This window comes from Trachurus japonicus, chromosome 16 (genome assembly GCF_045865225.1).
Source record: "Trachurus japonicus isolate A0001 chromosome 16, Traja_1.0".
NCBI lineage: Eukaryota > Metazoa > Chordata > Actinopteri > Carangiformes > Carangidae > Trachurus > Trachurus japonicus.
The window spans coordinates 6,171,985-6,199,671 of NC_140922.1; the positions used below are offsets into that span (position 1 = coordinate 6,171,985).

The 27,687-nt window shown below is 40.6% G+C and overlaps 1 protein-coding gene across 1 annotated transcript in view; it reads left to right on the plus strand.

The window, feature by feature from the left end:
* The window catches only part of znf385d (zinc finger protein 385D), a 101,604-nt gene extending 84,404 nt beyond the window's left edge, over positions 1–17,200 (plus strand). The window contains exons 7-8 of the mRNA XM_085803545.1: positions 1,255–1,356; positions 16,001–17,200. Coding sequence (XP_085659671.1) covers positions 1,255–1,356; positions 16,001–16,252 — 354 coding nt within the window. The 3' untranslated portion in view covers positions 16,253–17,200. The remainder of the gene's footprint in view (positions 1–1,254; positions 1,357–16,000) is intronic.
* The last annotated feature ends 10,487 nt before the right edge of the window (positions 17,201–27,687 follow it).

Sequence of the window (27,687 nt, forward strand, 5' to 3'; positions counted from 1 at the left end):
TCAGATCCTCTACCAGACTGCCTCAGAGACTAGAGACTCCTGACGTGTTTTTGTTGGAATCCTCAAGACAGCTCCGAAACCAGCTGCAGAGTGTCGGAGGGATATGCAAGGAACATATCGAAAAAATCTAATGGCAACCATATGAAATTCCCTTGTTTTCTAGATGTGACTGCATATTGTCTTTGTTAGGTTTCAGGCAGCTAACTTTTTTTTTTTTTAGAAGACCAGATAAGACTGGGGTTAGAAATGTTATAAAATCCTACATCATGACTTTGTTTCCACTATTCATGGTCCTCAGAGGATGAATCAGGATGAATTCTGTTGGCCTCCTTGTCTTAACTCAAGAATCTAAAGATTTGCACATTCAAGCCCTCCAGAGAGTGAGCAAATGATTTTGGCTTGTGAGTTGATACGATCCTCAGGAAAAACTTTAGCAAAGCTAAGAACTTCACCATCTAATCAAATTAAGTATATGTATTTTTTTATTTTGGGGGCTCTTTGCCTTTAATTGACAGTCGAGATAGATAGGAAATTGGGGGAGGAGGGCAACATGCAGCAAAGGACCACCTGCTGTGGGACTCAAATTGGGGTCGGCATCAGCAAGGACCGCAGCCCCCACACAGCCCGCCCAACCCATTGAGCCACACGGCACCCCTCAAATAAAATATTTTATGTTAAATTAGAAGAAATGTGGCAATGTGGCACAATTAAAGAAAAAAACAGCCTCCCTATATCATACATTTTATTTATTGACATTTTTATTTGCTACCCAGGAGGAAATTTCAGTACAAGTATCTAGATTGTTTCTCTCCATTGCCATAGTTCACTAAAAGCCATGGCTCTTTGACAAAACATATGTATCAATACAGTTTGTGCATTCACAAGAGCATCAGCCAGCCTCTGTCTCTCCCTGTCCCTGACACTGACACTGCTGCTGCTGCTGCTGCTGCTGCTGCTGCCCACCTCGGCAGCGTGGACGTCCTTGTGTTTATGCTGGAAACAACAACTGCGGTGGCAGAAACCGCTCAGTGTCTGAAAGAACCTTTTACTGCCTTCCTTTATATTGTTTTTCTGCCTTGACTTTCCTGGCTTGTCTTGGTAGTCACAGTCAAGCTATAACCTCGTACTGGCCGTATTCCGAAGATCAGTGAAAAATGAGACTCCGGCAGAAACGGGGAACGATCGTCTCTATCTTTTCGATTGCACATTGGGAGCTAAAGTGAGACTCACAATCCTCTCTGTCCCATTTTGCAGCACATCAGCAGCCGGCGTCATAAAGACCGAGCAGCGGGTAAACCGGCCAAACCCAAATACAGCCCCTACAGCAAGCCGCAGAAAGGCCAGACCAAGCAGCCGGTGAGTCATCGCACACCTCACTCATCATCACAACAATCACAGTGACTCAGTCCTGATAGTATCTTAGGAGACAGACAGTCATATTAAACCATGACCCAACCCTAACCTTTAAACCTCTAACCCTCAGTAGCTCTTGTTTTCTGTTGCTGTGTGCACATATTTCACAAAGTTTCATTGTTTATTAGCAAAAAAAATAAATCCCACATACGTCTTCCAAAGCGCCATGGTGCGCTCTTAAAGTCACATTCCATCCCCTTCACTGCACCTAATTCAATAAGATGTCAACCCTCATAAGTGGATCACCTGTTACCAAGCTTTTATTAGATATGTGTGGCAGGGAACGCTGTGATTTAACTCGAGAAGTTGATATTTTATTGACGAAAACGGCACGAATCAAGGCTGATGGGAAGCCAGCGCACCGCAGCCAGAATGCAGAGTCAGGTCAAATAGTACTTTCGAGGTGATTGTAAAATGTCAGTTCTAACTATTTTGGAGCAGCTCAGCGTGTGGTCTTCTGCACCGCGGCAGTTCAGATTAGTGTCAGGCGAGCTGACAAACCGCAGAAAGAGAGAAGTGCACTGAAATAACTTTAACATACTTTCCTGAGGTAATTGTTTAACTTTCTGGTTCTCTCTGTCAAACACCGATCCTCTTGCTCTTCAGAGCTGAAAGCTGGTTGTTTTTTTTTTGTTGTTTTTTTTTTTTATCTCCCCGAAAATCCCATGACAGAGGGTTGGTAGGGTGTATGAAGGTGCCGTGTGGATTTGATGCGGGGAAAGACAGGAGGTGATAACCCACATTTCATCTCACAGAAGCCCTGAGAAAACGGCATTCATCACACCCACTGTTTGCCACGGCGACGTGCGGGGGGTTACCAGTGTGGGGGAAATGACTTTTTCTGAAACCCATCATTGACTGAGTTAACGGAGAGGAGCTTCTTTGATGAGCGGAGAGTAAAGAATGCTTCCCATCGCGTTACGATGACTGAGCCGGTGATTGATAACCCATGACAGCGGCTGCCAGCCTGGTGCTGTGAGACCGGAGCTTTTCCATTACTGATACAGAAGATTAAGCCAGATAACTTTGGTGACCTTTTCACCCTATTAGGCTGTTGTTGGAGGTTGGGAGTCTGTCTGTCTGTCTGTCACTCTATTGTTTCTTTCCTTGTGTTTTGCTGCTTATTTGTTTACTACTCTTTTTTTTCCCCTTTCTCAGTAAAACTCACCTAAATTCACTCTTCACTGTTCATGCGCTTCAAAGGCTGAGGCCAGGGATGTCAAACATATGGCCTGCGGGCAAAAACTGGCCCACAGGGGGTCCAATCTGGCCCACGGTGTGAGTTTGCCAAGTGTGAGAATCACATAGAAGCCAGAAGAGGCATAATATTGTTGAAATTGGAAGAATTTTTCTCAAGAAATTTCAGATTGCTCATAACACGTTTTGTAAAAGGAGTAAAACAAAGGGAATATTTAGAGTTCTCCTTATTTACAGGTTATTATGCTATTGTTTACTTGAGATCAAATTGCGCCCTATGTGGCCCTTGAACTAAAATGAGTTTGACAGCCTTGGCTTAGGCTAAGGCATAAAAATCTCCACTGTGTGTCTCATGACTGGGTTGAACATCAGCTATAAAAGGAGTAAGTTTTATTTTTTAAGACATTAACAGAGAGCAAAAAGCAAATGAATGGTCAAACTGCAGAGACACTGATTATATTGCTGATGAATAATTGTGTATTTGAAGGGGTTGTCGTGTCCATTGTTTTTCCTGGAGAATCTCTGGTGAGTTGCAGATGACTTGGAGCAGTTTCAGCAATTAGCAGCTGATTTCTGGCACCTGTTGGCTGCTCGTTAGGCTTTCTGCTCTCAGCTGTGTGCAGCAGCAGCAGCAGCAGCAGTGTCCTCAGCCACCACAGCGTCTGTCTATCCACGGTCCCCGTCATTAAAAATGTACCACTTAAAACACAGTTTGTGACTTTAGACTTTGTCGCTGGTAGGTTATTTGAAAAATCTGGACAATGAAACAGGCTGTGTCGACAGAGAAATACCACAAAAGCCATGCTGACTATGAGAAATGTAATGTGATGAGAAAAAAACACATAAATGATCCCTATGAATTAAAAACCATAAGAAAATAAAATAATCAAACCAATGACCGATCAGTAAAAATGAATGAGACATTCAAATAAAAACTATGAAGAGTAAGACTAAGATTTAAAAAAAAAAAAAAAAAAAAAACATGTTAGTAAAAACAGGGAAACAGGGAAATGAGTCTAGAAGTGAGGCACACACAGACTTATATAGGACCGTTGTAATTAATCTGTTATTTTTAACCATTAATTAATAATGTGTGAAGTCTGTAAAATGTCACAGGATATAAATGATGCCCCAGAGCCCAAGTTTTAAATCCACAAATTGGATGTTTATTCAAGTTAGATAGGATAGATATTTGCAATTATATTAAACAGAATTCATCAACTTGTAAGTTGAACAGCAGAAAACGGAAACAGCAGGCTGTCCTCAGCTGTTCTCCATGACGACCACAGCGCCTCCGCTCTGGTCCGTGCAGGTGAAGAATGCGGTCGTCTCTCCCAAGATGGCGGCACTGCAGCTACTGTAACAAAGCTAACTCACCCAATGTCGAAAAAACAAACTAACTGACCACTAACAGGTCCAAACTGTCTCACACACAGAGCAACACAGTCTCACCCCTTTGCGTCAAACGGTTGACGCTTGGTCAAGGCCCCTTACGTCAATATACTGACGTGGAGGGGGTACCCTCGAGGTCGTTTCTCGACGAATAGGGCCACTCATAGACTTGAATGCAAATCCCTCATCGTCGGATTTTGACGAAGGGGGGCGGGACCGTTTCTCCCTCACTCCCAGTGCGTCAACAGCCTGACGAACGGTCACTGTCCCTCCTCGTCACATGCCTGACTCATTAGGTGCCCGTTTTTCGTCAGGTTTTGACGCGCTCGGCTTTCAGTTGATTCCAATGCAGTTCCCTTCGCGGCGATATGTGACGCTCAGAGCAAGTGATCCAGCCGACCCGCTGCGGCACTGACAGACGCTGTGAGCAGAGGAAAACATTTTTTTTTTTTTTTTTTTTTTTACTTTTCCTTAAAACTCTTATTGAACCTGATGCTGCTGTGTCTGACGTAGCTTTCGGCAAGACGTCCTTTCGGTTATTTATTTATTTATTTAGTGATCATGGTGTTTGGTGCAGAATAATCAATAAATAAATAAATAAATTACGTCCTTGTCGGAAGCTGCGTCAGACCAGGAGGGGGGGGGTTGTGGATTCTACAGGTGAAGACCACTTCCGCGTTCAAAAAACTGCTCTGTTTAATCAATATTCTGAAGAAAGATCTGATTATTAGCCACAACGCTGTAACCATCCAAGGAAGACTGTGTAACAATATTATGTGCTTCTGCTGAGTCCAAAAGCCCTTTGTAATATCAACTTATTATTATTAACTACATTACCCATAATCCTCATATTTATCAGCGACGTGTCTGATTGGTTGAGCTTGCTGTTACCAGCAAATGAAAAAATAAAACAAATTGAGCTTATATTATTTTCTTAGTAACTAAAAGGTCTTAACATCTTTTTTGTTTTCAACATTGAATAAAAAAAGGGTGCTATATTGTTAAAATTCAACAATAAAGTGCATAAAAGTTGGCTTGACTTCTTTCTTTTTTTCTTTTTTTTTCATAATTTTCACCAGCATCTTTCTGGTCCACATCACATCATATTTATTGTAATTTTTAATTCAATGAGTGACATTTATTTTTTATCTGAAAAACATTTATTATGAATTCAAGGGTCAGAGGTCACTGATTAGTGTTAAATTTAACCTTTTTGACCCTGTTTCCTTGAATAAATCACTAAGACTTTGATGCGGGAAGCTGAGATTTTGATTTTGTTCAGAGCACTAGGGACAAAGTTTCTGTAGAATTTCAGACCTGTCGGACGTCCAGAAGGGTCACAGCTGACCGTCCAGGCTCGTTTTCTCGGCCTTCAAAGCCTAGATTTAGAACCTTTTGGTCTAATAACATCTACATCTTTGGGGTTATAAGGCTGAAAGTTTCATGCATTTGTCCGGGGGCCTAAGGCCATCCACCATGTGCAGTTTTTCAAACCCGTGCGACCTTCACAAGTGTCAAAGGTCACTGATTTGTGACCTTTTTGACCCCGTTTCCTTGAATAAAACACCAAGACTTTGATGCGGGAAGCTGAGATTTTGATAGGTTGTCCAGAATGTCTAGTAGATTGTGTGTGCAAAAGATTCAGAGCTCTGTGACATTCAGAAGGGTCACAAATAGCCAAAAAGCAATGCTGCTTTCTCTGACCTCTTATTAAAGGAGAAATGCAATTCTTTAATAGCTTCCAGATGCTTTGGCCTATCAGGCTGAATTTTTAGCTAAAGGAGCTGGTGTACGATCAGGAAGTAGGGGAGCTGTGCATAAAGCCAATTGGTAAGTGTCAAAGGTCACAGGGGTCAAACATCAAAGTGAATCCAGCCATTCCTGCTTTTTCTCAACAAAACATACACGCTTTAAGTTATCATCATGAAATATAAATATGTTGTATATCAGAGAGTCCTCTATCAGAATATTTTGGTCCCGTTGCTCTAGGGGCCCCGGGGGGCCACTTGGCTTTCCCATGCTCCCACAGAGTTGGGCCTCGTGGTGATGGATAAGGGCCTCACCATGAGTCCACAGGCCAAGTTTCAAGTGATTTGGTCGGTTTCTATGGAAACGGCGGCCTCAAGGATACAGAGAAATGCGGCTGTTTGAAGCCCCGCCTCTCGAAAAGTAATGGCTCGATCAGGACCGAACACACATCTACGCGTTCGTCTTGGGTCCCCGAACCATGTATTACAAAATCAGAACTGTACAACTTTTGGAAATGTGTTTTGTCTATTTCAGCTTTTCTGACTAAGAGGGTCTCTCAAGCTTTAAGTCTGACAGACTCTGAGTCTGAAAAGCCAAAATAGACAAAACACATTTCCAAAAGTCGTACAGTTCTGAATTTCGTAATATATGGTTCGGGGCCCAAGACGAACGCGTAGATGTGTGTTCGGTCCTGATCGAGCCATTACTTTTCGAGAGCGGGGCTTCAAACAGTCGCATTCCTCTGTATCCTTGAGGCCGCCGTTTTCCATAGAAACCGACCAAATCACTTGAAACTTGGCCTGTGACTCATGGTGAGGCCCTTATCCATCACCACGAGGCCCAACTCTGTGGGAGCATGGAAAGCCAAGTGGCCCCCCGGGGCCCCTAGAGCAACGGACCAAAATATCTGATAGAGGACTCTCTGATATACAACATATTATATTTCATGATGATAACTTAAAGCGTGTATGTTTTGTTGAGAAAAGCAGGAATGGCTGGATTCACTTTGATGTTTGACCCCTGTGACCTTTGACACTTACCAAATTGGCTTATGCACAGCTCCCCTACTTCCTGATCGTACACCAGCTCCTTTAGCTAAAAATTCAGCCTGATAGGCCAAAGCATCTGGAAGCTATTAAAGAATTTGCATTTCTCCTTTAAAAAGAGGTCAGAGAAAGCAGCATTGCTTTTTGGCTATTTGTGACCCTTCTGAATGTCACAGAGCTCTGAATCTTTTGCACACACAATCTACTAGACATTCTGGACAACCTATCAAAATCTCAGCTTCCCGCATCAAAGTCTTGGTGTTTTATTCAAGGAAACGGGGTCAAAAAGGTCACAAATCAGTGACCTTTGACACTTGTGAAGGTTGCACGGGTTTGAAAAATTGCACATGGTGGATGGCCTTAGGCCCCCGGACAAATGCATGAAACTTTCAGCCTTATAACCCCAAGGATGTAGACGTTATTAGACAAAAGGCTTCTAAATCTAGGCTTTGAAGGCCGAGAAACCAGCCTGGACGGTCAGCTGTGACCCTTCTGGACGTCCGACAGGTCTGAAATTCTACAGAAACTTTGTCCCTAGTGCTCTGAACAAAATCAAATCAAAATCTCAGCTTCCCGCATCAAAGTCTTAGTGATTTTATTCAAGGAAACAGGTCAAAAAGGTTAAATTTAACACTAATCAGTGACCTCTGAACCCTTGAATTCATAATAATGTTTTTCAGATAAAAAATAAAATGTCACTCATTGAATTAAAAATTACAATAAATATGATGTGATGTGGACCAGAAAGATGCTGGTGAAAATTATGAAAAAAAAGAAAAAAAGAAAGAAGTCAAGCCAACTTTTATGCACTTTATTGTTGAATTTTTAACAATATAGCACCCTTTTTTTATTCAATGTTGAAAACAAAAAAGATGTTAAGACCTTTTAGTTACTAAGAAAATAATAAAAGCTCAATTTGTTTTATTTTTTTCATTTGCTGGTAACAGCAAGCTCAACCACAATCAGACACGTCGCTGAAAAATATGAGGATTATGGGTAATGTAGTGCTTCTCCGTGATATGACATTGGAAACAAAGCGTGTTTTTCTTAAAATAAAGTTGATATTACAAAGGGCTTTTGGACTCAGCAGAAGCACATAATATTGTTACACAGTCTTCCTTGGATGGTTACAGCGTTGTGGCTAATAATCAGATCTTTCTTCAGAATATTGATTAAACAGAGCAGCTTTTTGAACGCGGAAGTGGTCTTCACCTGTAGAATCCACAACCCCCCCCTCCTGGTCTGACGCAGCTTCCGACAAGGACGTAATTTATTTATTTATTTATTGATTATTCTGCACCAAACACCATGATCACTAAATAAATAAATAAATAACCGAAAGGACGTCCTTGCCGAAAGCTACGTCAGACACAGCAGCATCAGGTTCAATAAAGATTTAAGGAAAAGTAAAAAAAAAAAAAAAAAAAAATTTTTCCTATGCTCACAGCGTCTGTCAGTGCCGCAGCCGGATCGGCTGGATCACTTGCTCTGAGCGTCACATATCGCCGCGAAGGGAACTGCATTGGAATCAACTGAAAGCCGAGCGCGTCAAAACCTGACGAAAAACGGGCACCTAATGAGTCAGGCATGTGACGAGGAGGGACAGTGACCGTTCGTCAGGCTGTTGACGCACTGGGAGTGAGGGAGAAATGGTCCCGCCCCCCTTCGTCAAAATCCGACGATGAGGGATTTGCATTCAAGTCTATGAGTGGCCCTATTCGTCGAGAAACGACCTCGAGGGTACCCCCTCCACGTCAGTATATTGACGTAAGGGGCCTTGACCAAGCGTCAACCGTTTGACGCAAAGGGGTGAGACTGTGTTGCACAGAGAAGTGACTTAACCAGCAAACAATAAACAGACAGAATGACAAAAATGGCTTCACATAAACACTCATTAGTCTGTGGTGTCTCTCCCTCATGCTTGTTTGTCTCCATCCATGGTTTAACCCACTGAATCCACACACTGTCAGCTTAGAGAAGAGGCTCACTCTCATAAATAAACAGGAGCTGTTGTTTTAAAAGAGCGTGTAGTTTTGTTTTTTTCAGCATTTTAGATAATAAGCAGAATATGCAGAATTTTCCTCTTTGAAAAGCGGTGATATACAGTTTTATCCTTAATTTATTGTTCCAAAACATATTATTGAGATCTATAACACAATGTTCTGTTACTGTACCTCTTCTTATTCTTACCTTTCTGTGCAAAAACAATGGAAAAAACAATATTGAACAGTTTCAGCTAACTTTCCATTCATACATTTAACTGACAGCCGTGCTGCTGTATCTCAAATCTGTTACCCTGTGATTACTGTAGGTTGATGCATATTAATTGCTTTACTTATGTATTTATTTATTGGCTAAAAAAAAACCACCTCTATTAATGAATCTAAAATTAATAATCAATGATAACAATATGAAAGCAGGGCTTTAAATAACTATTACTTCATTAATGTTAATATTGTAAGACAGAACCTGTAGGGAAACTTATAGCTGTTGTGTTCTGAACCTCAATGCCTTCATGACAAATTTACACTTCATGAACAAGACAGATAAATGATAAATCCATTTGTTAAGAAACAAAACACACAGAAAACACAATTTCCAATTACAATTTTTTATTTTTTAAGCCAATTTTTTTCTGCCAATTAGAAGTTGTGTGGGAGAAACCGGAGAACTCCCGGGGAAAACCCAGTCAGCACGGTGACAACAGAAGTGTGAAACCCCTGAGTCACCATGCTGCCAAAAAGAAAGTAGCTAAACCAGCCTCAAAACCACGATGCTTTGTGTTTTGAGGCTGGTTTACCATCAGGACCCATATTTATCAAGCATAAGCTACATCAATAGCCCCAACCCCATCCAAACCCACCCAATCCCACCCAACCCCACCTTCTGCACAATAAGAGAGAGTCACAATTGACCAAGGGGGCAGTTGTCGGTCTGAGAAGTGAAGCTCACTTCCGCGTTCAAAAAACTGCAATCCCCTCGGATTCCTCTGGGGGCTGGTGTCAGAAGGGAGCATTCTCCATAGAAGCCCATGTTAAAATCGCCGACTTTACATCCTCAGTAAACATGTTAAAAGCCTGGTGTCAGAACGTTTTTTTGTCTCAATCGATAGTTTCTACCCCCGCACACACTCTGAGGGGGGTGAATTTTTTTTTAACTCTACCGTTTTACTGTTATTAGGTTAAAATTCTGGCCAATTAGGGCGCGGAAACGTTGAGTGACAGGTCCGAGCAGCTCCGTGGACAGCTGCTTCGAGGCCAGTGGGCGGGATCTCGGCCGGCCAATCCAACATGGCGCTGTTCAGGCCGCCATATTTGAGTCACAAAAACGACTCCCCAAAACCAATGGTTGACGTCACGGACGCTACGTCCATTCTTTTTACAGTCTATGCAATTGACCTATGGCTAAGCCCCGCCCCCTCCACTCACTCAGACAGTCAACATTCGGTGACAGTTGCTATGGCAGCTGTCACAGTAGGAGACATTTCACAAGAGGCAATTGATGATTTTTGGAAACAAAAAAATTAAATATCATCTCGAAGTCACCAAAACTTAACTTAGCTTTACTGCTATGGCTGTTGGTTGCCGCGAAACGGCAATAGCGATGCCAATTTCTGCCCATCTATGGAGTTTTACATTATACGTTTATATAAACAGACTTTATGCTTAGTTGTGATACTGGCTGTGTGTGTTTTGAACGTTGTTTCAAAATATGTGGGTTTGATTGAACATCTTTGATGCTTATATATATATTGTCGCTTAATATATTGCTTTACTCCTCTTTTTATTTTATGTATGCCATTTTTACTGTAGGTAGCTGGCATGCTAGCTAAAAAGGTGAGGCTCATCTTTAACATCTAAACATCTCTAGCAGAGTGACAATATGTTGCCTCAAATACGTTGTTGACTTAACTTAGAACAGATGTAGACATCCTTGTTACTTTTATCCATGTTTAGTTGGTGTTGTGGTCTACGGCGGTCTTGGTCGTGGTCTTTATCCAGAGCAGACACTTCTCTCGGTTGAGATGTGGCTTGGGAAAAGGTAAAATATACACCCCGTTGCCCAGCCTCTCGGGATACCTAGTGTCGGAGTTGCATGTGCCCCATGCACACCATTTGACCATTTTAAACATAAAATGTCAAGAAAAAACATATAAAAATTAATGAAAACTGACTAACTGCAATGTATTTCAATGGATGTGGAAGCAGAGAATGTACGAGTGTATCAAGCTAGCTATGCGCACTGCGTTGGCTCATCGCGTTTGGGGGCGTGGTTTAGCCACAGGTCAATTGCTTGATAAATATGGGCCCTGAAAATCTAAATAAATCCCAATATTTAGTGAGATAATGAGAGAAAAAAGAGAAAAGGGATTGAAAAAGAAGAGGAAGAGGAAAGTTTTCGAAAGGAAGATACAAGAGGAGCAAGAGCGTTAAGAGAGAAGAGAAGGAGTGTGAGAGATTAGGAGATGCAAAGAGGAGAATAGAGGAGGAAGAAAAAAGGCAAAGAGATGAATAGGAAAGGAGAGAAAGGAAGAGACAAGAGGAACAAGAGAGCGTTAAAAGAAAAGAGAAAAAGTGTGAGAGATTAGCAGCAAAGAGGAGAATAGAGAAGGAAGGAAAAAGGGCAAGGAGAGGAAGAGGAAACGATTAGGAAGGAGGAGAAGAGGTTAGGAAGAGAAGAAGAAGGGAGCAAAATATAGAAAAGTCCCCTACTGTCTCTTTAGTAGACTTCTCTCCCTAAGTTACAGTGATGTGCAGGAAGGTGGGGAGATTCCCATGAACCCTGGAGCTGTAGAGGCAGGTGTAGGGATGTGGACGATTACATCCAGGACAAGAATACATCCCATACTGAGTTAAATATTATTACATATTGAAGGAACAAAACCCGTCCATGTAAAAATCCTACTGTATCCTGGCACCTGCAGACACAATCAAGGGGACACATGTTAGAAACCAGAGCAGCTCCGTCATAAATCACATGTACGTGACTGAATAACTCAAATGAAGATGGTACAGACTACTTACTGGTACGCCAGCAGCTTAAGTGTGTTAATGTGATACTGGGCGGCTCTAAGTTGAATGTATGTACTTGTCAGTCCTGATGGATACAAAACAGGAAGGTTAGATATTTTATGTTTATTAACAATGAACCTCTGAATTCTTGGTTTTACTCATGCACTGAAAATGTTAAATTGTAGCACTCACCAATAAATAAAAGGAAGCAGAAAAGAAGAAGTCCTAGAGAAGTCGTGGAAAATCTGCGTGCTGAGACAAACAGGCTGGTTAGAGCTTGATAACAATGATATAAAATATAAACTGTCTTGATAACAGGGGAAAGGTGGTGCATTACTTACTGTTGTTACTGTCAGTCATTGTCACGTGTGGCGCAGTTATTGGTGTCTTTGTCTCTGTGGTGTGTGTGTTCAATACATATTCCCTTGCATCATGCCAAATGGGGTGATAGCATCGTGCCCTAAAAACGCTAAAAAGATAATGTATAAGATTTTGAGTGTGGTACACACACCCAGTTTGATTCCATACAGAAAACGATGCATACAAACACTACAATAACTTACTTGTGTAATGTCTCCCTGTATGAAACAGTTGGAGTCCCGTCCTCTCTATAATACCCCGCCTCTAACAGCCTAGGACTTCTTCGTGCCATGGCTGGAAAATGGTTGGAGACAGAGGAGAAAATCAGCAGTGACAGTGACATCAGAATATAAGCAGACAAGTTTGCAACATGTTCATAGTGTCAAGTGTCAGGTGTGCAGCTCTGTTGGTAACTTACCTTAGAATTACTGGAAATCCCAGTGCTGGTCAAAAAATGCCCCCAAAAAACGTACGCTTTCTCTAGCAGCTTAACGCCTGAAAGATGCCAACGGACTTATCGAACCAGGCTTAGATCAGTTGTGATGCAGGATTCTGTCAGTGTCATACTGAGCCCATGGAATGTTCTTGCATTCTATGCAGACTGGCTTTACACTGGCTGTGTTCGAAATCGCCCCCTATCACGGATGTAGTGCACTATAGTGTGTTCGCCATTTTGTAGTGTTGTTCGAATTCTCCGCGATTAATTTCATCCACTATGTAGTGGATGACAAAACACCCACAATGCACCGCAAAATTGAGTGAACAAGCGATGTACACTACTTTCTACTCCCGTATCCCACAATGCAATGCGGTCGTGTTTTGCCAGAGAAGTCAGTAGAAGAAGAGGAAGCTAATTAGCATGTTAGCTACGATTTATTTAGGCAATTTACCAAAAAAACTCCTCAGACATATTTGCCTTCGCTCCGTTTGCCTCGCCCGAGGAGCAGGAGTTGGGCAGCAGCATCCGAACATTAACAGGCAGCATTAAATCAATCTAATAAAGAAACTGTAGTAGAATATGAAGTAAAAACGATCTGACGAGCTAAGCTAATAACCACAGAGCATAGCCACAGAGCCGTTAACGGCTCACGATCGGGACACAAAACAGCAGTTGACCAAACCAAACTTCGGATATTTCAACAGTTAATTGTCTGAGAAACACAACCACACAGAATCACATCCTCAAATGTTCCCGCAAGTGTCCGGTTTTTCTTATTTTATTTTTTATGTGTCCGGTTTGTTTCATACGTCCATGGTTTGTTTACATGATTCTCGGCGCGTCTGCTTCCGTCACAGCAACACCTGGAGCATCTGCTGACGCAACCACGTCCAGAAAATTACCGTCTAGTGTCCGAATTCTCCTCCCGTCATTCCCTACATCGTGTACATGATGTAGTGTACTATATCATATACATGATGTAGTGGATAGGGAGTGAGTGAGTGAGTGGATGATTTCGAACACAGCCACTGTGTCCTTTCATGTAGGCCTATTTATTCCTTCATGTATTATTATGGAAATGCAACCCAACCCAAAAATTTTGACGTTTTTCATCATGATCAGTTTTTTTTTTTCTCTTAATGTCTGGCTTACAGTACTAAAAGTATTATCTGACTGATCTTAATAGTATTCAGATCTGTGCATGTGAGACCATTACAAATCCCACACTGAAAATATAATTCAGATGACATACAGATCATTGTCCTGCTTGTATTTTCAGCCTGGAAACTGGCAGCAATCTAAAATGTTCTAAAATGTTAATGTTTCACTGACAAAATTCACTTGTTACAATTTCTTCGTTTCTTTTTCTTTGTTTTGGGCTTAAAACAAGCCATCTTGGCCCGGTGATGAGTGGTTTTCATTATTTGCTGATATTTCTGACATTTTAAAGACCAAACAATTAAAAATAGCTACATGTGTTATTAATTTATGATAACAGTGTTCATCAGATGCAGCCCTGAGTCAATGTCAGCTCAAATTTGCATTAATATTTGCTTCCAGTAGTTCCTAATTTAAGTCATAATTTATTTATAAATTGTATAATTTATTTGATTTTGCACTGACGGCTGAACCTCCTCAGTTAAATGACAAAGGTGTTTGTTGAAAACACCAAGCCTTTGGTGGTTTTGTTTCCATTAATTCTTAAGGCAAGGCAAGACATCTTTATTTATATAGCACATTCCATGCCAAGGCAACTCGTTGTGCTTTACATGAAGACAAAACATTTTAAAAGAACAGCATAAAAACAAACAATTGATAACACTTTATTTGACACGATCTCTATAATGCATTATAACCATACTTATCATAATGCAGTTATAGCACATACTACTCTATCATAGAGCATTTTATAATGGCTTATAGGGTCAAGTATTATAATAGAGTTATAATACTCTGTAATGTGTTACGCTCATTGTTATAAAGCTTTCTGATAATTTAGCGTTTATCATGATAGTTATACACGTTTATAAGCCAATTATAACACAATTATATTTATAATGCATTATCAATGTCATGATAAAATGCTTTATAGTGTGTTATGATTATTGTTATAAAGCATTATGATCATTTATGAGTGTTTATAACTGTAGTTTTACAGTGCTATAACTGCATTATAACAACAACAACAACAATTTTATTTATATAGCACATTTCATGCGACAAGCGCAAACTCAATGTGCTTTCACAAAAATAGAACAACAGCTCGTACAATACGTATAGAAAAAACACAATAAGAAAACAATAAGAAGAAAGTGTTGCAGATTAAAAACAATTTAAAAACTAAAAAACTTGGGAAATATTGCAAATTAAAGAAAAACAACAATTAAAAACTAAAAGCTTGTGAAAAAAGAAATGTTTTTAGTCTGCTTTTAAAAACTTTTAAAAACTATAACTCATTATAAGTATGGTTATAATGCGTTATAGAGATAGGCATCAAATAAAGTGTTACCAAAAAAATTTTTTAAATAAAAAAAAATTGTAACATTAAACAGAGTTAAAAGCAAGAGCAAAGAAGAAGAAAAAAGTAGAAGAAAAGAAAACAGATCAAGTTTAAAGTTCTCAGCCATGAGCACATGAAAATTAAAATACTCTGAGTGTACAGATTGTATTAAAGGTTGAATATGTAGAATATTTATTAAAAGCTATATTTTTTCAAAAATAATACATCCGTGGGGCCTTTAGAGGGGTACAGAATGAAAGTATTGCTTTTCCACAAAAAAATTTTTTTTAGTCTGAATTATTATTTTTAATTTTTTTGACGGGCTCGACAACTGACTTTCTGTCAACGTTCTGTTTACATTGGTACCTGCCTGTAGCCGACATGTGGCTCAACTCTCCGCTGTTTTCCTGCCTCCTCCCGGTCGGATGCGTTTGTTTCCAACCAAGCCTTTTTAATAATCAATCGGTGGATCAATGGATTATCATATACTTGTTTGGATGGGTGTATTTGTGTAGTCTTATCTGTCATAAACACGTTTATCGTCGCGGACTTTCGGTGCCATGGAGCTCCTTTTTTTTTTTTTTTTTCCAACTTGAGGAGAGCAGTGACAGCGGAGGCTCTGAGGCTCTGAGCAGCAGCGGTGTGGAAGGCAGAGAGCCTCCACTGTCCCTGTAACAAGCTACAAGTCATTTATTATGCTGTTAATGACGGTAAAAATGAAACATAAGGTAAATATCCTGCTTAGTCCTCCTCCTCTGCTGTCCTCTGTCCCTAGCAACGGCCCGTTTTACCTAGCAACGGTCTGGCAATCGACTGCTGGAATTCTTTTTCTGTTGTTGTTCTTGTAATTCTACATAGTCAACCTTTAAGTGTGTTTTCTCTCATTTTCCAGATCAAGCTGACCCTGGGTAAGGAGCGTCAGTGCCAGACTCTGACCCAGATCATCCCTGCTCACCTGGCAGCAGTGGCAGCAGCCGCCGCCGCCGCCATCAACAACTCCTTCACACACCGCACGAACCACGCCACTAGCCACGCCCCCACCCCCGCCCTCTTCCAGACACAGAGTCTCCCTGCTGCACTGCTCCGCCCGGCCCCAGGGCCTGTCAGGACCTCCCACCCACAGGTCCTATTTGCCCCTTACTGACCTGTTGTGTGACCTGGGCGGAGCCACCCCGCCCCCTGCCCACCCCCCATTAAGGAGCAAACCATGTGCATCACCCAGACCAGGCCAAGGAGTCGTGTCAGTTAACCTGCACTCCTTCTATGCATCCAGGATACTGATCATCTTCACACCGAGATCAAACCTCTCACCTGTCCCCGTATGGATTATCCTGCATTTAAAGCTAAACTGGACGACGGCAGAGCGGCGGCCGCTCTCCCCGTGTTGGATTTATTCCTCTAATCCCACTGAAAACCTGGACTGTACACGCTTTCTGTGCCATCCTGCAGCCCACGGCTCACACCCAGTCCACCCAGACTTGGATCTACATTGTACCGCAATAATGTATAAGACTAACCCCCCTTGAACTATGCAGTGTCATTATTTCATGATGTGAGGCACAGTTTGAGCTAAAACTGCTTTTTGTAAAGATACAGCGTGGCACTAAGATCATTGCTTTAGTGGAGGATTACTGTCGCTCATAATTTAAAAGGCTGTTACTGATCATAAGAGCGAGCAAAGCCCTCCTCTGTTCCTGTATGCACTTTAAGCCCCTCCTCTGTTGATGTCTACATTAGATGGCTAGACTGTGTTAGATGGTTAGAGTATGTGTCGTAATGTGTGTTTTTGTATTTCGTCCTTGCATTATCTGTATGTGTGTGTGCGTGCGTGCGTGCGTGCGTGCGTGCGTGAGCAAGCAAGTACTTCTGCATGTATGTACGAGTGAGTGTATTTGGATGTGTATGTGAGTGTGAGAGTGTGTGCGTATGTGTGCGAGAGCTTCCCATCCACCATAAGCCATCCCAGTCGATATCCAGCACACATCGTCACTGATCATGTCTCAGGCCAGAGGGACGACAAAGGCTTGTGTATATTAAATGTCAGTGTGTAAAAGGTGAACAATTTCAAATAAAAAGAGTCCTAATTTGTTAATGCTGGTGGTTCTGTGTAGGTCACGTGGTCGTCATGGTACCGGAAGATGCATAAGGAGCTTCAGAATGTGCAGTACTACGTTCCTTCAAATCTTGCAGCAGGATATTAAAGGTGCTAAATGTGAGTTTTCTCTGCCACAGTTTGTTTCCAGGAGCAGTACTGTAAGATGTTGCCAATTTTGTCTGGAGAGTGCTTTTTATTCTTAATGAAAGATTGGATGCCTCAGTGACTCACTAGCAACTGGGGCTAGCTGGTTAACAAGAAGAAAAGATGGGATAATGCTTGGCCTACCAGTTATCCACAAGTTTTCCAAACGTCATCTATGGTCAAAACTGGAAGCCGGTTCTGCATTTCTGGTGGAATTGTACGTTTCCGTTTCCATGGTTTTCAGTCATTGTCATAGTTGCGGTAAGCGCATGGATCTATTAACGCTGGCTTTTAACACGGATGTCAATTTGTGTGATATCCACTGTTAAAAGCAGGTGTGATGATCCATGCGTTTTACAGCTTTTCATTGAAAAAAAAAAAAATCCATGCATTTACCACGACTACCGAAACCATGGAAACGTAAACATAAAATTCCACCGGAAGAGCAAAACCGGCTTACGTTTTTGACGTTCGGAAAAAGGTGGACAGCTTCATAGGTCCTCACCATTTAGTTTTGCAACAATTACAAACACATGCCACTTTTTAGTTTCACATACAGAACATATCTTTAAATCCAGAGCACACAGTACATGCAGTAGCCTACCTTAGATTTAAGTGTGAGTGTAATACATTAAAATTCATAAATGCAGCACATATAAAACCTGGTATCTCTTTTCATGAAGTTCACTGTTCTTCAAGGTTTGCATAGTTCACAACAATGGATTTTTACAAACAAACATTCACAGAGTACAACTTTTCAAATCATAATACAACTCATATTCCATTATTGTGTATTTTTCTGAGGGACACTCATGCTCCAAATGTGTGTTTGTAACACAGAGGCTAATCTATAATCCTGATCTCAATGCCGCTCCTGGCAAAATTTAATTTACTACTGTGACCGACAGAGAGAGCTCGATGCAATGCAGCTTAAAGAAACACATGTAAACAAATCTATCTTTCTGATTTTCTGATCATGTCTTTGGTTCAAAGCTTATTGAAAATGTACATCTATAGAAACATGTCACAAATATAGTTTTTATTTAATTGTAGTTGTTTAAAAAAATAAAAAATATACATAATTATTTGTTAAAACAGCCATGGATCAATACACATTTTTGCAGCAACTTTTGTGTAAGCTTCACATGGACGTTGTGGGAGCTCATGCAAACCTTTGGACAGTTGATCTGGGATAAAATACTGTATATCATAGGTGATACATGGATGTGGATCAGTTCATTGTTGGTTTTTTAGACTTCTCCTGTTGTCAGAAAAGAGGAAATCAGCCAGGCTTATCCCACAGTGATCAAGGGAGTTGTAAAGCTGCAGTGTAGACAAAAGGCTGTTTGTGGATCTAGTTTCTGCTATAAGTAATTTCCCTTTGTGCCATAAGTCAGTCTGAGACAACAGAACAAAAACACTACACCTGGTCAATTAACCCTTGACCAATGCATTCTTCTACAGAGAGAATCCTGATTATACCACAACACCTCTGACAAAGGTGCAGTATATTGAGATAAATATATGCAGGAGCTTTAATAAAAACACATGTGGCAGACAAACGTAGATCCATATATTACTTCTTGATACGCACACGAAAGATTCACAGACACTGATGCACGCATGCACACACCATAAATACATCCACCATGTCTTCAAGTCCAAACTCCAGATGGCTTCATTCCATCCAGGAAATAACATCACTGACAAAAGCAGATTTGAGCATCTTAACTCTGACATTTTGGAGGGACCCCAATTCAACACAACTCCATAACTCACTCATAGGGCACATATTAAACTCACTTGTTTGGGCTGTGAACTTTTCCATGAACCCATAAGCTTATTCATCCATCCCTCGTTTGTAGCATAACTACTCCCCCTCCCCCCACAGCTCCCTGACGCATGAGAGCTGGCCATCCAGCCAGATGGGGGAGCTTCTTTCCACCAAAGCCCAATGTTCGCACTCCAAAACCAATACAGCAGGCCGCCTCAGGACCTGGACGCTGCTCTGCGAGTTGAATCTCTGGCCACCATCTCCCTTCCATTTAATCTCACTGGAGCAGTGATCACAAACATCTGTAAGTGGGATGCGGAGCCTCTCTATCTGCCGTGCAGGAGAGCTATCAGCAGAAAAACACTGCCTGACTCTGTCTCTGTCAGCAGCAGAACGTCCAACCAAGCGAGCATTGGAATGTAGATTACGCCTATAGTGTGACTCAGAAGGGAGAAAATCTCAATTTTTGGCTCCGGGTGACAACCAGACTATTACTGAGATGAAGTGAAGCTTAGCTGAAGCATGTTTCAAGACAATGAATACAATAATGATGGAAAACAATAGTCTGTAAATAGAACGTGAAGACTCTATTCTTTTATATTCAGGACGTATTTATCATACCCAAGGTCATCGGGCTGTAGTGGGAACAAAAAGCAATTCTGGTCATATAGTATATGTTTTCTTTTTTATAACTTAAACTTATTGTACCAGTTGTTTGTCTTTGGGATTTTATCATTCAGATTTATTTAGTTTGAGTTTTAGTTCGTTTTTTTGAAGAAAAAAAAAGTATATATATATATATAATGTATGTACGTGTATTAAAAATACAAGGTATGAGACTCTTACTGTAACTCAAAATCTCTCTTTGTAAATACTATGATAGTATTACAAACCCCAGTCCAGAGAAATGCGAGAGAAATCACCGCCCTTCAGCCAAGCCTAGACTCACCATCCAACCTTAAAAGATTTATTTTCTGAAAGTTTACCTGAAAAAGTTTTACTAGATCAGACAGAAAACTGTCAGGCAAACAGAAGAGATGTTCGGAGCCTCCTTTCATCTCATTGGCTGACACACACCTGCTGTTCCAAGAGCTCCAGGGAGAAGCCTGAGAGAAAAGATGTAAAACTACACTGAGATAAATCTTGTCATGGATGAACACTTGACATTAAACACCAGAAAGGCAACATTTCAATCAGAATCAAAAAGTGCAATCAATATAATCACTTTAATAAAAATAAATAATGGAAAGGTAAAAGAAACACATTCCTCACTTGCTGCTGAAAAGGCAATACTGCCAATAATCGAACAAATCAGCTCCCACTGCCTCTCACAATCAAAACACATGTAATGACCTGTAAGGATTAATAAAAGAATGCATGCAAGAATACACACAGGTGTAGCTACAGCCTTGAACTCACCCCATATCTCCAGTGTTTACTGGGAGCCTCACATGTCCAGCTGCAAACACAAACAAGTTTATTTCAGCTTTGATAGAGGATGAGGAAATTTAAAGCATGAAAAACAGTGGAATAAAATTACCACAAAAATGGCAACAAGTGCACAATAACAACTTTTAAATTGTTGTATTTCATTGATCCCCCATAATAAAAGGCAATAACAGCCACTACAACATCAGCTAAAAATAGCAAGGACATGATATCAGTCTGACTAATGAAGATATATAAAATAGTAATTCACTGGTTAGCAGGATAAAATGACTGTTTAAAGTTTATAAGCATCAAACTGACCAAGCTGAGATCATTTAAAGAGCGGCCATGATGCAGGACATGTGAGAAAAACAAGGGCCTTGTTATTATACCACATTTGTAGCTTGAGAATTTGGGGAAACCAAACTGGTGCAAAAAGCCTCATTTATTCATTTCATTAGCTTTTAGTGGGCAAAACCTGTATGTCATTATCATCAGGCCTGATGGAGCTGAAAGCAAAACACAAAGCTCATTATGATCCTGGAATATATAAAATGGATTCTTCTCCAGCGGATCTGTTGACATGGATCCTGACTCATAATTATGTGACATTTTCAGCTCCTGTGATCAAAACCGTTCTTTCTTAGATGACATTTCCCTCCGACACGGTGAAGCACAAAGACAGCAACGGGGTAAAAGCACAACCTTGCTCCTCACCTTATTATAAATGCTTGGCTGTGGAGGAATTACAACAAGCTCCGACTCCACAACCAATAAAAAATGATAACGACACACACGTTCTGACAAAGTTATTTATGAGTGTTGCCGAACTTACAAGCCCCGCACTGAGGTTGCGAACCCGTGGCCATGTTTAAGAGCGTGTAGACATCTGTTTTAAAAATACTGGGCAACAGATAACTTCTTTTAAATTTCCTCTGGGATATACACGTCCTACACGTAAAAGTTGCTTTTACATGAGAGCGAGTGAATTAAGTTGAAATAAAACACACAGCACTCAGTGTTATTGGAGTCAGTTAATGTCTATAGATTCACCTCCGCGTGGTCTTCATCTCTGCAGTCGTCCTCTTATTCGTTTCACTGCAGGGCGGTGATTTATTTGCAGCCTATCTGCTTGGCACAGTCTATGCACACGCCGGCCAAATTCCTCCTGTCAGTTTCATCATTTGGTGCTTCTCTGTCACAGTAACAAGAAAGAAGTTCATTGCTTGTCATTAGTTATATTGAGTTGCTTTTTCATTTTTCGTTTGGAGCCAGCTGAGAGGAGAAAGCCCCTTAAGGCCACAGCACTCAAGTCAGGGATGTTGTAACAGACTCTCGACATGAGCAGCTCTGACAATGCCCCCGGGATTCCTGGCAGCACCAGGCAGGTCTGGGCAGCTCACTTCCATGTCCATGTAAAAGCTCTGATTCGACATCGTGATAAACGCCTCAATTAACATTCCGGCCCATTAAGGCTTTGACATTTTTACTTCGTCCCGGACATTCGTGGTTTACAAAAAGCCTCGCTCCCGGGCAGCGAGTGGTTCTGAAACACAGTCCCGCATGCGATTTTGACAGAACACCTGCATTAAAAGCTCCCTGGTTTTAGTATCCTGTGTGTGTGTGTGTGTGTGTGTGTGTGTGTGTGTGTGTGTGTGTGTGTGTGTGTGTGTGTGTGTGTGTGTGTGTGTGTGTGTGTGTGTGTGTGTGTGTGTGTGTGTGTGTGTGTGTGTGTGTGTGTGTGTGTGTGTGTGTGTGTGCAAGTGTGTGCAAAAGTGCTTTTAAGGCTCCAGTAACGAAAGATAAAGAGGGAAGGTTTGCAGAGGAGTCACTGAAAGGTTTGCTCTCAGAGCACCTTGCAATTTTTTCAAGTGATTCACAGAGGACCAAAATAAGTTCAGAGCAAAAGGTCGAAGACTTAACTTGAAGTACACACATTCATACACAGCATAAGCACAAGCCCAGTCCACAAGCAGGTATGCATTCTGTCCACATCCACCCACACGTACACATTCAGACTGAAATCATTCAAATAGACACATTAAGTAGGAGTGTGTGCATGGCCATGATAGATTTGTGGTGAAGACATATAAATCTAATTTGAATTTGGCCGTGGCTTCCAAAGTTTAAAAGCATCATTGAGAAGCGGTAACTCTAAGAAAATCCTACCAGCCTCCATATGTGGAGAGAGGTAACATTCCCCACTCCGTCATGCAAAACCGAGCCAGCAGCAGGCCAGAAATCTGCAAATCTCCACTTCACTGCACAGGAAATGACATTATCCAGGGTGTCTCACAACAAACCAATTATCTCTGAGAACGTCCGGCCCCACAGCAACAGCCATTAACAGTATCACCTACGGGTTTTGCAGGGCCATGTTTTTTAATAGCAAAGCAGGGGGAAAAAGTAATATGTGAAAACAAGGTTAGCAGAGTTTTTTTCTTTTGATAAACTGCTTCTGGTCATTTACGTAAGATGAATCAAATATAATTTGTTGCATATCGTAAATTCTTTCTCCTATACAGTATAGACGTAGGTGGTCCAGAGTTCCACAGAGATTGTGAGCAGAGACTTATTTCAGTGTGATGAGTTTAATATACCCCAGGTAGTGAAGAGTCTCACAGTGAGACCTAAGCTTGGATCGGTCTTCTGCAATCTGTGGGACTGTGCTAAGAACATGGGCATATGAAGCGCAATCCAAAAAGTTTCAAGGACTTGTCAGACAACTGTGTTAGGAGAGTGCTCATGAATATAGACAGCATGGCCTTCTGCTGTTATTGTGACTCACACTAAGCAGCTGACACAGAAAATCAATTTAACCGTCCATCTGATTTTGATGTAGTTTGAAGTCCACTAACTAAACATGAGTAGACGCTGGTAAGACTGCAGAATGAAAAGTCTTGGTTTTAACAAGTCACATGTAGCCTTTAGCATGATTAGCTGTGAAGCCCAATATCAAGACCTGAATTGACAGTCATGGTCGTTTGTCGTTTTGACATTTAGGGAAATATTCAGACATTCAGGCATCAGGGATTCACTTAAAGTTTTCTTAGCTTTTCCATGATAATAATACTGTTTAATGTAGCTCCTTTAATGTAGTTTGGGCTATTATTTTTTCTTTTTGGCCAGGTTCAAGTGAGTCAGTCTGGGTCGGGTTGGGCCGGGTCAGGTTTTAATTTTCAGGCACCCTTTAAACTCGCTTGATGAACATTGATTTGGAGCACACATTTATCATCTTTATAGCTTTTGTGTTGCAAGGGGTAGTTATTGATTTAATATAGGATTCAATCTCTTTTTTTAAAGACACAGAAAGAGGGTTTCACTTTTAATACTTTACGTTTGTGAATGTAAAACTTGGTGAGCAGATTGGACAGAAAAAAATCATTATCTAAGTCTTTCTTAATGCTTGTGAAACCAAATTACATCGTTCAAACAAAGAACAAAGCCATTGTAGATGTGGTCCAATATAAAAAGACAACCTTGCCATAAACTCCGAGTGTAATCACAAGTCCAGAATAGATGGAAGACAGTCTCTTGGTGCAGGTTACAGAAAGTGCAAGACACATCAATGTCCTTTATGAATTTAACTAACAAGGATTTCACTGGGTAATATCGATGAATGATTTTAAAGGAAATTTCCTTGACCTTGTTACGAGTAAATAGGGAGGGACCAAATTCTTTCCCAACAGGTGCAGGGACAGAGACACAATCAACTTAGAATAGGGAGCGAATGATTTTGTTATTTTTTCGGGATGTTGATTGAAAACATATTTTCCCTATGAAGAGCATGGACTTTAGTCAGCATGTCGCTGCTGTGACGACACAGTGCCACTGTTGTGGGGTTGCAGAAAGTCAACTTCCCTGCCCTACTGTGCTGTGATTGTTTACTCACAGGCTTTGGGCTGTGCTTCAGCAGCCGTCCAATCAACACATGTTATATGTTTGGAACCTACACCAATAAGCTGTACTGGAAGCGAATTCCACCAGCCTGGCTGTGTGGTCATTAAAAGAATCAAAATCAAAATAAGCATCGCACACCAATGAGAGAGTTGTTTGAGAGCCTACACCACGAGCGGATAAGCATTTGCTTTTGGCGTTTGAGTGGTGTGAGAGCGTGACACAGAACATGAAAGCGTTTGACACATGCCAGACGCGTGAGTTGGCAACCCTGCTATCCACAAGTTTCCGAACGTCATCTATGGTCAAAACCAGCTTCCGGTTTTGCCGGTTTGGTGGAATTGTACATTTACGTTTCCATGGTTTTCAGTCGTTGTCATAGTTGCGGTAAACGCATGGATCTATTAACGCTGGCTTTTAACACGGATGTCAGTTTGTGTGATATCCACTGTTAAACGCTGGTTTGATGATCCATGCGTTTTACAGCTTTTCATTGAAAAAAAAAAAAAAAGAAATCCATGCATTTACCGCGACTACCGAAACCATGGAAACGTAAACATAAAATTCCACCGGAAAAGCAAAACCGGCAAAACAGGCTACGTTTTTGACGTTCGGAAAAAGGTGGACAGCCAACAGCATATTAGCTTAGCTTTGCTTAGCACAAAGACTTGAGACATGGAGAAACAACAAAAGATTGAATTAAACATGGGTGCTAGCTGTGGCCTTTAAGAGATGTGTGATTGTTAACCATTCTCCAATAAAACACCAATCCAGGAAGTGAATAAGTGAATTCTACAAAAATGTAAACTGCTAATTAAAGTCCTGAGTCAAGTCTAAGTCCTAAACTTGGTGCTTAGAGGTAGTGATGCAGCAAGGCTAGCTAGGCTAACTTTAATGCCCCTTCAGTGAGAGATAGCTTGGTGACCACTGACCAGAGGTAAAAGGCATTAAAAATAATTTAAAACAAATTTCATTTTCATTCCATTGTTAACTTTTGTTACTATAAGAGCTCATTGATTTCATGCTTTGCTACCTTAGCTCAAGCAATAGCCAAGACTCAGTAATGTCACCCTCACTTTCCACATTTTGCTGACCTGTACCTATTATTGAGTTTTTATATCTAGATGAATTTAGGTAGAAATAGATGTCATTATGACAAAAAGTGTATTTTATGTCTTTATCACAAAAATTAACAAATTAATCACAAAATAAACTGTATTTTATGTGGCCAGCCTTCACAACATACACTGATGAAGAGATAATTATAGTATTGTCCTCTTTGAATGTCAGAACATCATCCCCCTCAAGTTAAAACGATTGATATCTGACCTTTAGGAAAAGAAAAAAGTCTTTCTGAAATGAGATGAGTCAAAGCTGCAGAGTGGCTTGATGCCTTGAAGTGGATCACATTGTATAAATGAGTCAGACATTAAACACAACAAGCAGTAACATCTTTACCAAAACAACACCTGTGCAGAGAGCTTTGACTCTGACCTGCTCTTTGAAAAATGAATGCTGCTGGTGCAAATCCCCCCGCCAGGTGTATACAACACCTACAGGGGGCAGTTAGTGAGTCATGCCCCTGAACACCATGGTCAGCACATAGTTAGCACATAGTCAGTTTAATGGGAGTGAAAAATGGTAGAGGGCTGTTGCTCCGGAAGATGAGCATGATATAATGGTCACGTTTAAAAGGAAGAAAGTAAAAATAAAGATGAAAAATTATAGAAAATTACTTGTAGGAGATAGGCTTGGACAAACCTGGTATAACAGAGAGAGATGAACAAATGATACTATTGGGCTATTAGAGGAATCATTCACACTTATAATAATTCAGTGATCAAATGGAGTCAGTATGGCACTGACTAACTTTATATAAAACAATCAGTAGCCTACTGTCAATTTAAATTAGTATTTTCATCCTTTTTACATTTCTGTTGAGATAAATATCCACAGGTCTTTATATATTCAGATGCAACTGATTATTATGCTTAGCCTTGTATTGTAATGTTCTTAAATTGTACAACTAACAATGTATTTGTGATAGGGTGCTGTGATCACCTACATTCAGTCAGTGTGGATCCAGACAGTTTCGATTTTGACTCATCCTTAATGTCAGGTTATTTTTGGGAAGTGCAATAATGCATCACTTGCGTACTCCATTAAGTATTAAGAGGTATTCTGATGGATTTAAAGTAATGAAAATGAGAGTTATATACTGAGGATCATTTTCAATGTTTATTTGATTGATAATTATTGAGGTTTTTTGGCAAGTCTTAGCAAGAATTTAAAACTTTGTATATTGATGTTTTGAAACTTTTCTTTTCACCATGATTATAATTCATTATAACCAGTGGTCAGAGCTACAAAATTAAACCAAAGCCTTGATACACTATCATTTTCTTTTACTTAGAGTTTGGCTTATTCTTATCTTTATAAAGCCACGTAAGAACACAACACAATGCTTAAAACCTGATATACTCTTGTATTAAACTGTCTCGGTCGAAGGTCAAACCAAAACTATCAAATCCAATTGGTTTGTAATGGGGATGATGAGGAGTAATAATGGAATAACTTCATGACACTGTTCGCTGAGGAATTAATTGAGTAATTTTCGAGGCGTGTGAAAGAAATGAGTATTGGAAACACAACTACTGCTGCAAATTTGGGGACTAATTTGTCATGTCTGGGCACCAGTTCTATTGATTTGAGAAAATTAGAATCATCTGAAATTGTCTTCACCATACAAAAATGCATCAGTTATGGCCACTGCATTATAGCTGAGGGGATACTCAGCCTCAATGAATATAAATTAGTAAAAGTTAAACCAAGTCCTTGGGAACTTTTTACTCTGTGAATAAAGTTAAATGAGTGTTGACTATGTTAAAGGTAACAGAAGCAGAAATGAGTTAACAGTGAAATATTCATCAGCGTACAGTACGAAGCTCTGCAGAGGTCGCTCTGTGACCTCTCATTAGCATTCATTTCAGACTGACCTCACCTCTCTATAATCACCTTGCCCAAATGATGGACACATCAATTATTAAGCTATTAATTATTGGCTCTAACAGATGTCAGTCAAGTGAGACAGACACTTTGACCCTGATGAATATCACAGGGCTATAAACACACAGTGAGTGTGTTGGACCGTCCAACTGTGTGCACTCATGTATGAACACAGTATATCAGAGGTGCTATAAATTTCAAGGACAGAGAACTAGTAAAAGGAGAGCTTCATTGA